We start from the raw sequence: 16,404 nt of genomic DNA, 5'->3' as shown, positions 1-16,404 counted from the left end.
GAGGCCAAAACCTGCATATCAAGCGCAAGTAGGCTTTGACTATTTCATTACTTAACCGTTAATTTGTTATATTGAAGAGACCTTTTCGAAGAATATTTGGAATTGGTGACCTTTAACTTGTAACGGAGTCATTTTTGCTGTAAGATATTTGTACTTTTACTCAAGTGCTTTACATGTACTCTTTACACCTCTGCATATAAGCCTATTATGTTGACCTTCATTCTTTAACATACAGGTGCTGAATTACATAAAGTATTGAATGAAAAGTTTTTCTGTTCCTAGTAAACGCCTAAAACATCCTTTTATTTGACAAATGCTGACAAATACATCTCACCAACTTAATTTGCAATAAAGACAGCAATCACTGTATAAGAGTCACTATGGGAAGTAGAAAGAGTGACTTTAGTGCTCCATTTTCATCTTTTTCCTCAATTTCAAGCGGCAAACCTCACCAAACGGTAAGTTCATTTGAGATCTGCATTGAATGTAGACGAAAGTAGGCGGCTGCAGTCATCCTCTAACTGTATTTGTGGCAGTGGCAGATATACAAATATTGGTTGTAATCCATTCAAGTGCTGCTAGTATTCCACTTTCACTATACTGACGCAGGTGAGAATACACAAAACAGAAGTTGCGTGACGTCATGTGAAAAGGGCCTATTAAGCCAAAAAACATTTAGTTGTTATATTATTATATATTCTCTTTCTATCAAGTTCACAAAAATCTGCCAATGTCAATGAAGAACGTTATTCGAACGAATGTTATTTTTATATAATTTACCTGCAATCTGCTTTGGAATTTGCATTGTGTTAGTAACAAATGTGTCAGCAGCAATCCAAGTTGCATACACATCTGATGGCAACTTTGAACTAATGAAAATCACTGCTTGCAAATAAATTATACGAGACAATTCCTGGCAATGTTTCGTAACACCTGCAGACCTGGCAAGATCCCATATACTCATACTGAGCGATGTTGCCAGAACTCCACAATGTTTAATTGCAAGCTTCCTGTTTCTAATCATTTTGAAAGCAACACACTAATAAAAGATTATTCAAAGGTGTATGCTATTAATGTGTTCAAGAAATCAACTTTAAAACTACTTTTAATAAACATGAACTGCATTTACTCTGCCTTTAGTTTTTATGCAATAAACTTCCTTGCTCAAGTAAAATGAGCTTCTATGGAGTAAGATCAAACATAATAGACCAAGAGACATTGTGCGCTCAGTGTCTGCTTGATATGAATTACATTAATATGGTAATTCTGATTTCCAGAGAGAAAGAAAGACAGAAGAGCCCATTTGAGCCCCCTACTCTCTCTTCCACGTGGCAAATTTCCTGAATAAAAGCAATCTCTCTTTCTCTCTCTGCCTCCAAGAAGGAATGAAAAGATTAGAAAAGGAGGAAACAAGACATTTTATAGTAATTGCTAAAGGGGATATCTCCCGAAAATGCACAGTGCTATCTGTGTGACAGCCATACTGAACAGCACATCTGGTTGTTGTTTGTTGTTGGAAAAGAGTTCAGAACTTCACTGTGACTGTATATACAGCACCATAATACACTGCATAATAGTGCTGGATGAGGCCGGCAGACTTAATAGCAAATATCAGCTCACTTTCAGTAGAGCACAGTTCCGCTCCCACACAAGCCTGTAGTAAAAATCTTATGCACAAGAAATGGAAACTTATCCAGGAAGACTTATAGTTGTCAGTCTGTTACAAGATTGATTGATTCATTCTCATGCAATCACAGTGCAACCTTTATTTAAAAAAGAACTTTCCTTCAGGTTGTCAGCTAAAGGACATTATTCCTATTACAAAATATATATATTTTTATGAGCATTTTTGTATAGTTTTCCAGTACAAATATCTAAACATTCGTGAACCTAGATAAATTTACTTGACAAAAATATGCACGTATGTTTTGTTTAAGCATAAAGGTACATTTAGTAAGGTTTAGTTTTAAAGTAATAATAAAAAGATATGACAATAGGTTAAAGAACAATAAATAATTCAAGATATATATTCTCTGAAAACAAGTCCCATAATGTACACAATTTTGCTGCACAAGTGAATTTTTCTTGCTTTTAAGTTTCAAGGATGTTTAGATATGTTTAGCGGAAAACAAGACAAACTGCTGATTACGTTTTTTTTTTTTTTTTTTTTTGCAGTGTGTGTCCTCTCACCCGCTGGCTTGTGACCTCATTATTTAACTACAAGGAAAAAGTGTGTAAGCATTACACATTACCGGCCTGTAATGCCCTTTCAAAGGATTTTAAAAACTAGGCTTAAGACCAAGACCACCAAAAACTCAAAGGCAACAATGATGACACCATTTTCCAGCCTTAAACCAGCATTTTGCACCCAGAGAAGTTGTTTAACTGGTAAAAGATGTAGGCTAGTTTTGTAGTGTGTGGTATGTTATGTATTGAACTCCTCAAGAAGTTGGAAACCAACTGACAAAGAATCCATACTACTATGCAATATGTATAGTATGCAATACTACTATAGTCAGCACTTAACTCTTTCCCAGCGATTGACAGAAATTCGATCATTTATGAAACAACGTTTCCTACCATTGATTGAATTTTCCGGCTTTCCGTGTTTTCACTGTTATACAAGCAGATGCATTATGTAAAATAATGCGTTCGTCAACATTAAACAGCATAGAAATCAAATCTGCCTAACGTTACCAAATGAAATGTCGACCCAGGACGATGAGTAGGACTGTGCAAGCTTGGTGTTGATGGACTGAAAATGTAGATTTTTTTTAAGAAACTTACCCACATTCAAGTGTTGATAAGTTGCATTAAGCAATAATAAAACAGGATGTTTTTCATTAAAAGCAGAGAGTCTCTTCTTTCTTTTGATTTATTGCATTTACAACAAAATATTCTAGAGGTCATGAAAAAGCTGGCAAAGAAAGAGTTAAATATAACATATGGAGGCAGATGACAAGGCCAATGCACAAAAAAAAACATGGCCACAGCCAATAATTCACATTTCACCATTCTTCAAAATAAGCAAAGCAGCACTAGCCATCTGGCAACCATAAGACACTGTTTAAAAAAGAAAGAAAATGGTCTTCAGACTACAAAGTTCTAGCGATCTGTTGAAAGCTGAAGACCTTGTTGTTATGGTTCTGTATCCTGACTTAGCTTTGAGTATTTCAACAAGCAAGTCCCCACCTTCAGTAAAAATCATCAGGGAAAATCCTGCAATAATAACATTTTACTGTAAAATAAATGGATAATTTTGCTAGCCTGACAGACAAATTACTTGAAGTTTTTTTTTACAACCTGAACTAACCGTGCCAAAAAAAGATAACATTTTCGGATATTTTAAGAGGCTTACTGACCTTGACTATTACACACAGTCATAAGGTGCGCAGGGGTCATCTCTATAGGTTTTATGTTTTTTGCATGTTTTCTTGCATGTTTCTGCAAGTTGATTTGACCACATGACTGAGTTAGTGACTACACGACTTTCATTAGATTTGGCAGACAAAAGTTTTTTCAATATTAGTAAGTAGTCAAGAGGTTCAAATATTTATAATATTAGTGAGTCACACTATATGACTTTGATTTTGGAAGACAAAAGTTTTTTGTTTATAAGCAGTGAAGGAGTTAAAATATGTATAATGTTGTTAAAATATAGTTTTTTTTGTAGGATATAATAAAAAAAAATTGTGAAACTACTAAATAAGGTTTTCTTGCTCTTATTGAGGAGAGCAAGAAAACTTTTTTTATTCATTATGATATCCGGACAGTTATATCAACCCAACCTTTTATACCTTACAATATGTTACCAACCCAGTTACAGGTTGAGACCACAATCGTTTATTATTTATACTATACTTTTTTTTTTTTTAAACCTTCAACCGAATCTTAACTACTACTTAATTTTTCATGAACTCACTCATCATGTATTTCAAACAAATCTATGAACAAGTTGTCAATACCTCAGCACCAATGAGAAAATAATGATTAAGACCTTTTAGGTCATGTTAGCAGAACATTTTACCATTTTCAATCCATACAAATGTGAAAAATACAAAGAGCATGGTTACAAAAAATATTAAAGAACATCCTACCGGTGGTCCAGGTTCTCCTTTCAGTCCAGGTGACCCTGCCAAGAGGGAGTATTGGGTTGGTTCATAGTCAAAGGTTTGGAAACCATCTGTGGCCGCAGGAGTGACAGGCTCAAAAGAGGTGGATTTGGTTCTGAAAAAGGAGGTCTCCTTTTGTAGAGGTCTCCGTGATGCTAATGTTGTAATCTCAGACATCGTGAATGTGCTAGAAGTTTTAGGGTGTTTTGTGGCAGGGGTCTGGATATCCAATTTGTTCTTCTGTTGGCCTGTTGGTCCGGCAGTGTCAGCCATCCTGTCCTCTTTTAATATCTGTGGCCTTATAGTAGCCCTTGCAAGGTTCTTCCTGGGGTTGCTTTGTTGAGTTGGCTTTGGAGATATTTGTGATGTCCTACTCCCAAAGGAGGCCATGGCAGTTTGTGCTGTGACCTGTAGGGGGGGTTGTAATGTGGGCTGGGCTATCGTTGGTGGCACTGTGCTTTGTACTGACTGAGATGTCATTAAAGTAGACATGTTCAGGCATTGTGAGGTTTCATGATTGTGTGTCTTGTCTTGTGTTAGTGAAGATTTAGAGCTAAAATGTCTGTCATTTATCTCTGTTACAATGTTTGGGGTCTGAATGGTGACAGACATATTGAGGTCCAGGGGTAATAGTGGTAAAAGAGGAGGGAGGTTAGGCCGATAAGTGTCAGCTTCCCTGCACTGTTTTTTAATGTACTTACAATAATTGTGAGCTGCTTTAGCAGAGGGATGAATATCAAACTGGCAGATGGCTCCTTCAAACTGCACAGAGTTCTGGCTCATTTTTCCCAAGCGAAAGGAGCCCTCTGGATCCAGAGTTTCTTCATTTTTAAAATGCAAATCTGCATGCATACTTGTCTTCCCACAAGAAGTATATAACGAAACCCTTTGGGCTTGGATGTCCAAAGCCAGGTTGTGCCACTGGCCATTGTGAACATCATAATCAAAATTTACAGTGTTCATTTGGCCCAAGTAAACTAAGATCTTCCCAGGGATGAATTGCACCCCTAGTTGCAGTCTTTTCCTCTTTGTCACAACGGTGAAGAGGAAAGCATTGTTTATGCGATGCGAACATACGCTAAGGATGAGAGTGAACGCAGAGCCCAGTGATGGAGGGATGACAGAGCTCACTGGGATGTCAATTCTCGCCCTCTGGGTTAGGATGACTCCAGATTTGAATGGGATGACACCTTGAGGTGTGGAGCGTGTCCCAGGCAGTCTTTTCCCAACCAATCCCAGTCTTTGTAGCACGTCCACATCTACAAAAAGGAAAACCACAAATAATTGCAGGAATAATTAATATACATATATGTACTGTGACAAAAAACAAAACAAAAAAAACAAACAAACATTTAGATCAAAATGGATCTCGTCGCAGTCGACTGAAGGCTTGCAGCTGTTTCTCACACACTGAGACACTGAGCTCATTATAGGAACATATCATTAACAAAAGCATGTGTAGAACATATGCGGCAAAGGTAATGTTTCATCTGGGGCAATGCTTCAGTTTTCCATTAAATGCTCTACTGATATTGTTACAAGTAGAAAAATAACACTGTGTGGGCTTATGTTTTACAGATTCATCAACTGTACTACAAATTCATTAGATCGTTAGAGGTCTGCAATAAATTAGGTCAAGTGAAGTGAGTGGGAGAGCATCTCAAACGTCCTTGTAAAATTTACAAAACCACAAGCACATTGCCTGAAGCATTCCAGTTTATATGTCGATTTGGGTATAAGATGGCAAAAAAAAAAAAAACTATGTACATAGTATATACTGTAGAGCCATTCTTCTAAATCTGTATTTTTGTCTTGTTTCCCAATAAAGAAAAACAAGGTAAACTTACTTAAGCAAAAGATAATAAGCCCTACTTTTTATGTATATTTTTACTGGCAATATTATAAGCATGAGCCTCACTATTTGTTTTTGATATTTTGATATTTTATTTTTATCAAAGCAGTGGGGTAAGAAAAATTAACTTCTATTAAGTTTTATAACAATTTTGCTACTTTTGCAAAATTATAATTTTACTGGAAATCAAGACAATAACATTGACTATAAGATTTTTTTTCTTTGGCTGTAAAACAACTGCTATAACCAATATCAATATAATGCCTTGTGTGATCCCTTTGCTAGCAAGTAGATATGATGCATTAAGTGGTAAAAGAAACAGTCAATGACATCTATCTTAGGGCTGTCACTTCTAAACAGTCAGTAATGAGTTTAGAATAAAAATAAATGAGTGTATGCATTACAAAACCAAATCTAACCCAAACACATCCCGACTAAACAAAATCCAGCTTAACATTTGCGGTTATAAAATATACCCAATGAGCACTAAATGAAAAGCACATGTAAATGGAATAATGCGCATGGACTCCAAATGAAAAGCCCCCCCCCCCATAAGCCCAGATGATGATCAGCAGATTGGACGGGATTGTTGAAAGAGAGCACTATGTCTGCAGTAGTATTGTAAGCAAATCTAAACAGATTTACTAACATAATGGCCACTTCATTATCAAGCATGTCAGAAAGAGGTGACAGATCATCTCCTGACAAACAGCAGGAAAACAACTGCTCTGAATTTAGAAAATTAATGATGTGAATAATTTCACATTAATCACATGAGATCCTGACATAAAACTCGAACAAAAACAAGACTCCTGCGATACACCTCAAAAGAGCACATGAAGAACAGCCGCTGGTTCTACTCACAAATCACAGTAAGGGAGTCTGAAACAGCATGAAATAAACTTCTTTAAAGCAGGGCTCAGCGATAAGCATGACCCACTGACCTAGGGCCAGTGTGAGCGAGTTTAGGACCAGTTGACACAATTGATCTTGCCACATCAAACCATTGATGCATTGCCATTACATCTTACACTTTTTTTCTTAAACGCACTCTCTTCCACTCTCATTACCCACAATTGAGGTGCCCTTGAGCAAGGCACATAACCCCCAATCACTCCCTGGGCGCCGCAGCAAAAATGGCTGCCTACTGTTTTGGGTGAGTGTTCACGTTGTGTGTGTGTACAATACTCACTGCTGTGTGTGTGCACTTGGATGAGTAAAATGCAGAGCACAGAGTATGGGACACCATACTTGGCTGCACCTCACGTCACATTTTTACTCCTTGCTTTGAACATTGCTGTTGTAAATTCTGGTCATTTAAACATGTTTTTGTTCCACGGGTAAAAGGTTGTCTAGCTGGTGACTGGTCTGGCTCAAACAAACCACTGGTCTGTGCCCATCACAGGCACTGATCTGTGCCCGTGAGCAAACAGATTTCACAATTATGTACTTCTGGAAGGTCCTAAACATATACAATGAATAGGGACACTATAATCTTCCATTCTCGTTATATAAAGCCTCTTTGGCCTCGTTTACACTGTCAGTGAAATGTGACCCAATTCCGATTTTTTGCTCATATGTGACACAGATCCGATGTGTTCTATGACAGTGTAAACAGGAAAAAAAAAATATTTCGAGATCGCTTTCAGGCCTCATTCATATGTGGAAATAAATGGGATATGTGCCAATGCGACTGTAATGTAAACAGGCAGATCGGATTTTCTGAGGCATTAGGCAACATCTCCGCGGTTTAATGACGAGAGAAACCCCGACGTGCATCTGCAAAGATGGCCCGACGAAACGTTGTGTTGTGGTAGGTCGGAGAGGAATGTGAAAAAACGTTGACACAACATATTGTTGTACACACCAAAATTTCGTACCCACCGCTCCTCGTTAAAGCCAATTTTTAAGCACAATATGCTCCCACCAGTCCTGAGACCAGTCTCTCTCACTCACAATAACTGAAGCATATGTGCAACGATGACACTTTTCGTCCTCCTTCGCCTCAAAATCAAGGTGATGTTTGGCAAACTTTGCATATATCGCAGAGCTAGCATCAAGCATATTTTGCGTCCGCCCATCTGTGCAAGAGAATTTAACCCTTTAAGCATGCGCGATGTTTCAGATAGTATGGCAAATGTAAACACATGAATCGGATATGGGTCACAGTTGAAAGAACGTGTAAACGGACGGTCAAAATAATCGGATAAAGGTAACAAATCAGAATTGGGCATCAAGACCTGTAGTGTAAACGAGGCCTTTGATCAGGACTGATCACCTGCCCCAGACTAAAGATTTTTCTAGTTGACTAGTAGTCACTCATTTAAGCTATAAGTTGACTAATCGGATGCTTATGATATTAATTATATACACTGAACAAAATTATAAACGCAACACTTTTGTTTTTGCCCCCATTTATCATGAGCTGAACTTTTCTATGTACACAAAAGGCCTATTTCTCTCAAATATTGTTCATAAATTTGTCTAAATCTGTGTTAGTGAGCACTTCTCCTTTGCAGAGATAATCCATCTACCACACAGGTGTGGCATATCAAGATGCTGATTAGACAGCATAATTATTGCACAGGTGTGCCTTAGGCTGGCCACAATAAAAGGCCAATCTAAAATGTGCAGTTTTATCACACAGCACAATGCCACAGATGTCGCAAGTTTTGAGGGAGCATGCAATTGGCATGCTGACTGCAGGAATGTCCACCAGAGCTGTTGCCTGTGACTTGAATGTTAATTTCTCTACCAATTTGGCAATACATCCAACTGGCCTCACAACCCCAGACCACATGTGACCACACCAGCCCAGGACCTCCACATCCAGCATCTTCACCTCCAAGATCGTCTGAGACCAGCCACCCGGACAGCTGCTGCAACAATCGGTTTGCATAAGCAAAGAATTTCTGCACAAACCGTCTCAGGGAAGCTCATCTGCATGCTCGCCATCCTAATCTGGGTATCGACCTGACTGCAATTCGTCATCGTAACTGACTTGAGTGGGCAAATGCTCACATTCAATGGCGTCTGGCACTTTGGAGAGGTGTTCTCTTCATGGATGAATCCCGGTTTTCACTGTACAGGGCAGTTGGCAGACAGCGTGTATAGCGTCGTGTGGGTGAGCAGTTTGCTGATGTCAACGTTGTGGATCGAGTGGCCCATGGTGGCGGTGGGGTTATGGTATGGGCAGACATATGTTGTGGACAACGAACACAGGTGCATTTTATTGATGGCAATTTGAATGCACAGAGATACCGTGACGTGATCCTGAAGCCCATTGTTGTGCCATTCATCCACGACCATCACCTCATGTTGCAGCATGATAATGCACGGCCCCATGTTGCAAGGATCTTTACACAATTCATGAAAGCTGAAAACATCCCAGTTCTTGCATGGTCAGCATACTCACCGGACATGTCACCCATTGAGCATGTTTGGGATGCCCAGGATCTGCGTATACGACAGCGTGTTCCAGGTCCTGCCAATATCCAGCAACTTCGCACAGCCATTGAAGAGGAGTGGACCAACATTCCACAGGCCACAATCAACAAACTGATCAACTCTATGCGAAGGAAATGTGTTGCACTGCGTGATGCAAATGGTGGTCACTCACACCAGATACTGATACTGCTTTATATATAAAGCTTGCCACAGCACACCGGCAAAAGTAATGATTATGAATGTGTTGGAAAAAACAGCAAGGAGACTACCTGAAAATGTTAACAATTTATTAATAAACTAGTGATTTCTGAGTCTGTGTCGGTTCAAAAGATGAACAATGTCACAATGAAATGTCAGTGGAAATTGGAATGTCATACCCTGGAAATCATACTTACCACTAAAAGCAACAGCTAGAGAAGTATTCCAATAACTCTCCAAGGTAAAGTTGACCACACAAACTCATCATCTCCACAGTATAGTGGATGCGCATTTAGAGAGAAATGCACCTTAAAGGGATACTTCACCTCTGGGAAGATGAATGTGTATTTAAAATAGGTCATTTAAGTAGAAGAAATTTAATTTGGAGCTTTCTAGACTGAGAAAACCCAGAAAATGTATTTTTGGCTTATGTGGCTGAAAGACAACAACTCCCAGAATGCACTTGCTTCGCTGCCTTAGGAGGCCACGACTACCGGTAAGGGAGCGCAGTTGAAAACAAACAACAAGGCTAGCCTACGAGATGAGTTTGCCAGGGATTTAGAGATCGCCCAAAATGTCCGGGATTCGGCTTTTGCGTTCTACAGTCGCCATTCATTCATTATGTTTACTGTGGCGAGCAGGACGAGGCTGACGGCCGCGGGAGAACGGCGCGAGGCCGGTGGCGTCATTACTGAGACGCGCCGGTCACGTATCTCTCACAGAGGAGCGGGAATTTTCTTAGCTATGGTAAAACGCACATCAAGCGATCACTTGTTTAGCGTTCATGTAAACACTACATTCAGATTCACCAATCAGAATGAATTCAGTTAGATTGAAACAAAAGGTGTGCATGTAAACAATGAATGGCGACCGCAGAACGCAAAAGCTGAATCCCGTACATTTTGAACGATCTCGCCCGCCGGACAAGTCCGGGAAAAGGAGGATGGTAACCCCTACTTACTCAGCTTTCTCCTACTATTCAGCTTTCTCCACAGAACAAGAGCCTGCTAGCTTAGCTTCCAAAGAAAGACGGCTGACACTGTGTACATTCTGTGAGTGAGATCCCTCCCTCTATGGGCGGGCTGAAAACATGCGGAACAACGCCATCTACTGGCTGTAGTCTTTAGCCTCTGGCCAGAAAATCCTCCGATGACGCAAAATGACGATTTTTGCGTCATCGGAGGATTTTTTTCCAGACAAAAAAATACATAAATCTCTTGTCTCAGGGGGATATGAGGGTGGAAAGCATGGTAATTCGAAAATACTACAGGTTTTCTACTAATACAAAGCTTAATGCTAAATCCTGAAGTATCCCTTTAAGTTTAGCATGCAATACTAATTTATCTTCCACACTCTGCATGAACACTTGGATATGCGGCTAATAATAGCACACATTAATCTAGGTTAACGTTTGAGTAAGCAGCTATGTAAAGTGACTAACTAAGGCTACTACTTACATGTTTCAAATAATAAACCATGTTTGAGGTCAATAAATGAAAGTCAAGTGTTTGGATTTCCAGCCCGACAAAATTACCACATCCGGACTAGCATTGTTAACGATCTGTCCATTACGGACTGTGTAACTTCGCCACTTCCTTTTTTTGCGACTAACTTAATTCAAATTTGGTCGACTAAGCCTCTTCTTGTCAACTAATGTTTAGTCGACTATTAGGTGGAAGCCATAGTCAGGACGAAAATGTAAAAGTCAAAGTAAGAGCCCTGTTACAGACTCTAATGTTCCATGGAGTTAAGTCAAGTCAAGTCAAGCCACCTTTATTTAATTAGTACTTTATACAATACAGTTTATTTCAAAGCAGCGTTACAGGGATCAACAGGAAAATAATGATTCAATGATGCAAACAGTTTAATTCTGCTGTAAAGCATCTCTAAAAAGAAAATAGTGTCATTGTTCAGCTAAGGTCAGTTCAATGTTGATCCAGTTTTGTTCAATAACTGTGTAAAGATAATCAAATATGAAATGAGTTCAATTCAGCTATAAAGCAGCTCTGTAGATATCAGTGATGTCATTGTCCAGCTCTGTTCGGTTCCCTTCTCATCTAATAATGTCAGTTTGTTTAAGTCAGTAGATGCATTTGAAATGGGACAGTAAAGTGTGTAGATCACTAGACCAGAAGCAAGGTGAAATCTATCATAACTTAAAGGGCAACAGGACGTTACGTCAGAATGAAATGTCAGTGGAAAGTGGAATGTCATACCCAGGAAACCATACTTTAAGATAAGAGCAAAGGCTAGAGAAGAATTCCAGAAACTATCCAGCAACGGCTCACAAAGATGACTTGATCATAAGTCATGCAGCGGATACCTGGATAAATCTCAGCCAGCAGAGGGAAAATGTGCTATATGGACTGTTTAACATATGGTAAAAACATCAAACATACACTCAAGAACAAAGGCACCTTTCATGACTTGTTTAAAACATGATGGCTGTTGCATTTTATTAATGTTTGACACAGAAGCACCACATGTTATGTGTACATGAATGAGTTAGACTGAATGTGACAGATGTTATGAACCACCCACCACATTAAATCTGGTCAAAGCAGATGTGGGAAATCTAGACACACCTTGAATGAGAATCAGTAAGTTTAGACCACTTGATTGAAACAAACATGTACATCTTAACATCTTAAAAAGTGCACATGCTAGTTCTTTATGTCATGCTCAGTGCTGTAATTTCAATGAATCTTTACAAAGCACAATACCTCATTTGAATTGACAGTTGTATATTGCAGGAATAGACCACCAGCATTATTTATGCTAGAAGTAAATACAGGATCTGTCCAATATTCAAAACTACTACAGTAAGCAGACTCAGTCAGTGACAGGCACAATGCCATTCAAATGAGGTTGGAATCAAACACAAAGCATATAGAATCACAGAAGCAATGGCTTCTGATTTACTATAGAAAAATAAACAGACTCAGACCAGTCATATGTTGTTGATCAAAGGCTGCTCCATATATCATCTGAATATTGTTAACACTGGCAAATACGGAGCATACTGCTTCTTAAAAACTAAGTACCTATAGCCTCTTTCACCTCTGACTCATGGAAAACTCCAATGGGTTGTAACATTAGAGGTCTATTTATCCAAGTCCTGTCAAGTATCCTCAAACTTTATTGCAAGGCAGTGTGAGGTCTTTGGACTTCAATGAACCCATGTGCTCATGTAACGTACAGGGTTATGACACAGATGTCAAGACCATGGTGAAAGTGAACATAAGCATAGTTTGCATGCTGATCAGGCACTAAAATTGTGTTAGAAAATATACAGGTTTTAAAAAATATATGAATGAAAATCACTTACCTGCAGACTGTGCTTGTGAAAACCTCAGACAGCATGTACAGTAAAGAACCATGCAGAAAAAGACAGCTCTCCTGTTAAAAAAAACATGAATTACAGTTACAAACTGACCAAATCAACATTTAGTTGAAATTGATTTGTGATTTTACAATGCCTCCAAGCAACATCACAGCTCAAGCATTAATATCAACAGTAGATACACCTTAGTAATATGAATTAATTTCCAGTAATTTTTCTGCCAATATTAATGTTATGCCTTATCAAATTTGAACCACAGAAGAACTACCCCAGACAATGAATTTAAAATAAAACTGGTTTACACAATACCATTCAAAAGTGTATTTATTAATATTACTTTTTAAAGAAGACTTATGATCAATCACTAAGGCTGCATTTATTTAATCAAAATACAATAAAAACAGCAATAACGTGAAAATTTAAAATAACTGTTTTCTGTTCTAATATTTTTTCAAATGTAATGTATACATGCAAAGCTGAATTTTCGACATCATTAGTGCAGTTTTAGTGCCAGATGATCCTTCAGAAATTATTCTAATATGCAGATTTGGTGCTCAAGAAACATTTCTAAGTTTTAGAAACATTTCTATTATCAATGTTGAGAACAGTTGTGCTGCTTAATATTGTTTTGTGAAAATTTATGCATTTTAGCATTTTTTAATGGATAGAAAGAACATGCTGTTTTCGTGCATGTATCTCTAAATGCAAATGAGTTGCTGCTCCCCACCCTGCTTTCCAGAAGAGGGCAAAGCCTGTACCGCTCATGTATTGGATTACTCTGCCAAAAATTAAAACATCTGTTTGTTTTTGATTATCATCTCTATCGCGGTCACACTCACGTGACATTGCAGTGATTCATCATCATGAAAGTTTATTATCGGCATGCTTTTTAAAGCCTTATCAGTCTAAACTTCTGATATATGGTTTTCTGAGTGCGCACACCCGAAGCACCCGCACAGAAAGCTGGATGTCAGACAGAGCGTCCTGTGATTATTAAACTATGTACTTTTTCACGTCTTATTGTGCTCAAACTGTCAATAACACACACAAGGTTATGTAAAAAACACAAAGTTCACATGAACACAGTCGGTTATGTCTGTGAATGTAAATAGTAAGTAAAGAAATTGCATGTGTATATTAGAGCTGAGTATTAAAGTGAAAGCAGTGTAATATACAGTACCTTCTGCTATATATGACGTTAATATGAGGCCATCCTTAAAAATATTCTTGTTTGCCGTAACCCGACCGACCCTGTCAATTTAGTACCGACCCAATTATTTATTTATTTTCCCTTTTTGTCCGACCGACTTGCCGGTTGTAAAATGCGTTAAGACCGACCGATTTTTTTTTTAACTCTTCAAACAACTAATACAAATGCAATAAAATAATATTAGTTATTAAGTATTGTGAATATAAATTGCCTAGACCTACATACAAACATAAGCTGCATTCTTTCTTTTAAATAAAAACCCGTGGCGCGTCATCTATGATTATGTTTACACCATTGGTTTATGCATGTCACACTACAGCCTGTAGGCTAAGTTCGCTTCGTTTCATTCTCTGTCAATGGTTCTCGCTTGCTTGGTAATGATGGCTGCGGCTTTACTCTAAAGATTATTTCATTTTTATATGTTGTTGAATATGGTTTATTAAAAAATAAACATGTGAGAGCGTGTTATAGGCTATATGTCATGTTTTAGTCAGATATGACGACGCTACTGCAACACGCATCGCCGCAGATGAGAAGCTGAGCATCAACGTGCTATCGCAAATCAAAGTGAAAGTAGGTCGCAGACGCTTAACACACAATCATCTTCATTAAATGTAAAGAAACGAAATGATCTTACCAGGGCTGTTTCCGCTTTCTCTTATTGCGGCCTTTGATTCAGAAATTTTAGCTGATGATCAATAAAATAATGTATCTCATAACTGTTGCTTTCGGTGACGTGCACTCCATTAAATCTGCATATAGCGGGAATTGAAGATCGGATTTATAGGCTATCCGCAAACCCCCCCCCCCCCCCCCCCCCCCCCCACATATTTAGCCTATGTAACCAGGTGTATGGAATCGTTTGGATAAATCAGATTGCAATCCGATCTGAGAAAACGCATGAAGTGGCCTGGTGTAAACAGCCCCTAGACATCGGTGAAAAATGTTCTCCCCCGACCCCCGATTTTTTTTTTTATAAAAAAAATATACTTTTTTAGATATATATTTTTTATATATATAAATATATAGACCTACCTACCGACCCTTTTTTCTTTTTTTTTGCTGTTACGGCAAACCAAAATATTTTTAAGGATGGCCTGAATAAAATAACAAAAGAAAAACAGAAAATCACTCACTGCTCTTGATTGAATAAACTTTAGTAGCTTTGATAAGAATACATGTCTTACTTGAATGCTGCTGTAAAATGCTCTGGCGAGGAGATAAACATGGCGGACTGTGTACAGCTCACACAGAGCGGAGTCTATTCTAATAGGGCAGAGTCCATCAGCAGTTGTGGGCAGGGCCTAAGCGTATGTGACATCACATTGCATAGAAACTGAAAACAGCTTATTCTGAGACACTGCTTATGAATGGGGATTAATAAAAATGAGTGGGTGGATTTTTACCATTATGTGGTTGCGTACACACATTGTGTATATGTGGTTGCGTACACACATGCTGACACACATTTATGTTCAAACACCAAGTAAAAGTGAATTTTGCATAATAGGTCCCCTTTAATGCACCATTGCTGAATAAATATTACATTTATAAATAAAATATTTTTTTATTTTTTTACATTTAAAAAGAAAATCTCACTGACCCAAAACTTTTGAATGGTAGTGTATATCCTAAGAGTTTAATAAAGTTCAAACATTTATTTCCCACATGCATACTGACTAGAAATCTGTTTTCAAAGTTTATGTTATGTGTCCAATCTCTCAAATGACAATGAGTGACAAGCAGCTTAAAGGTCCAACAGTAGTGTATTGCAACACTGAGAAAACAACAAGGCCTCTGAGAGAGTTATTTAAAACCCATGAAAGGTCAAACCAAAGAACCAAAAACTCTTTGCCACTGATCTTTTTTTCTCTCCGCTACCAAAAGAAAACAAAGTATTGGGATCACATTGTTCCATTCTACACTAAAGCATCATCACATCCATCTAAATTATCAGTCTAGTCAGTGTCCAAAAGCAATGCTCCATCTGCCTGTAGTCCCAGTAACAATTGGCAGCAGCAGCAGTATTTACTGTAAAGCCCTAACAGCTGTTTCTGCTCAGTAGGCAGTCAAAGCTTATCATCTGCCTGGATACCAAAAATTTGCGATGCTCCATATAGAAAGTGAGTGTTTCCTCTCAGTATGCCAAGGCGAGGAAATTCTGAGAGCTTCATTCTAAAAGCTCTTAAATCAATCAAAAACCGATAAACTAAAATGAGTGCATTGAATTATGGTCAATGAT

The 16,404-nt window shown here is 38.3% G+C and overlaps 1 protein-coding gene across 3 annotated transcripts in view; it reads right to left on the bottom strand.

Annotated features, from left to right (window-relative positions):
- Positions 1-16,404, bottom strand: part of col27a1b (collagen, type XXVII, alpha 1b) — a 114,897-nt gene that overhangs the window by 96,792 nt on the left and 1,701 nt on the right. For all 3 annotated transcript variants that reach the window (XR_014030138.1, XM_081364640.1, XM_081364641.1), the window contains exons 2-3: positions 12,938-13,008; positions 4,098-5,371 (exon numbers count right to left, since the gene is read on the bottom strand). Coding sequence is in view for 2 of the 3 variants with exons in the window: in XM_081364640.1 (XP_081220766.1) it covers positions 4,098-5,371; positions 12,938-13,008 (1,345 nt within the window). In the remaining variant the exon portion in view is untranslated. The remainder of the gene's footprint in view (positions 1-4,097; positions 5,372-12,937; positions 13,009-16,404) is intronic.

This window comes from Scardinius erythrophthalmus (assembly GCF_964197995.2).
Source record: "Scardinius erythrophthalmus genome assembly, chromosome: 5".
Taxonomy (NCBI): Eukaryota; Metazoa; Chordata; class Actinopteri; order Cypriniformes; family Leuciscidae; genus Scardinius; species Scardinius erythrophthalmus.
Note: the sequence above shows the minus strand (reverse complement) of the source record. Positions and strands in the feature narration are given on the sequence as shown.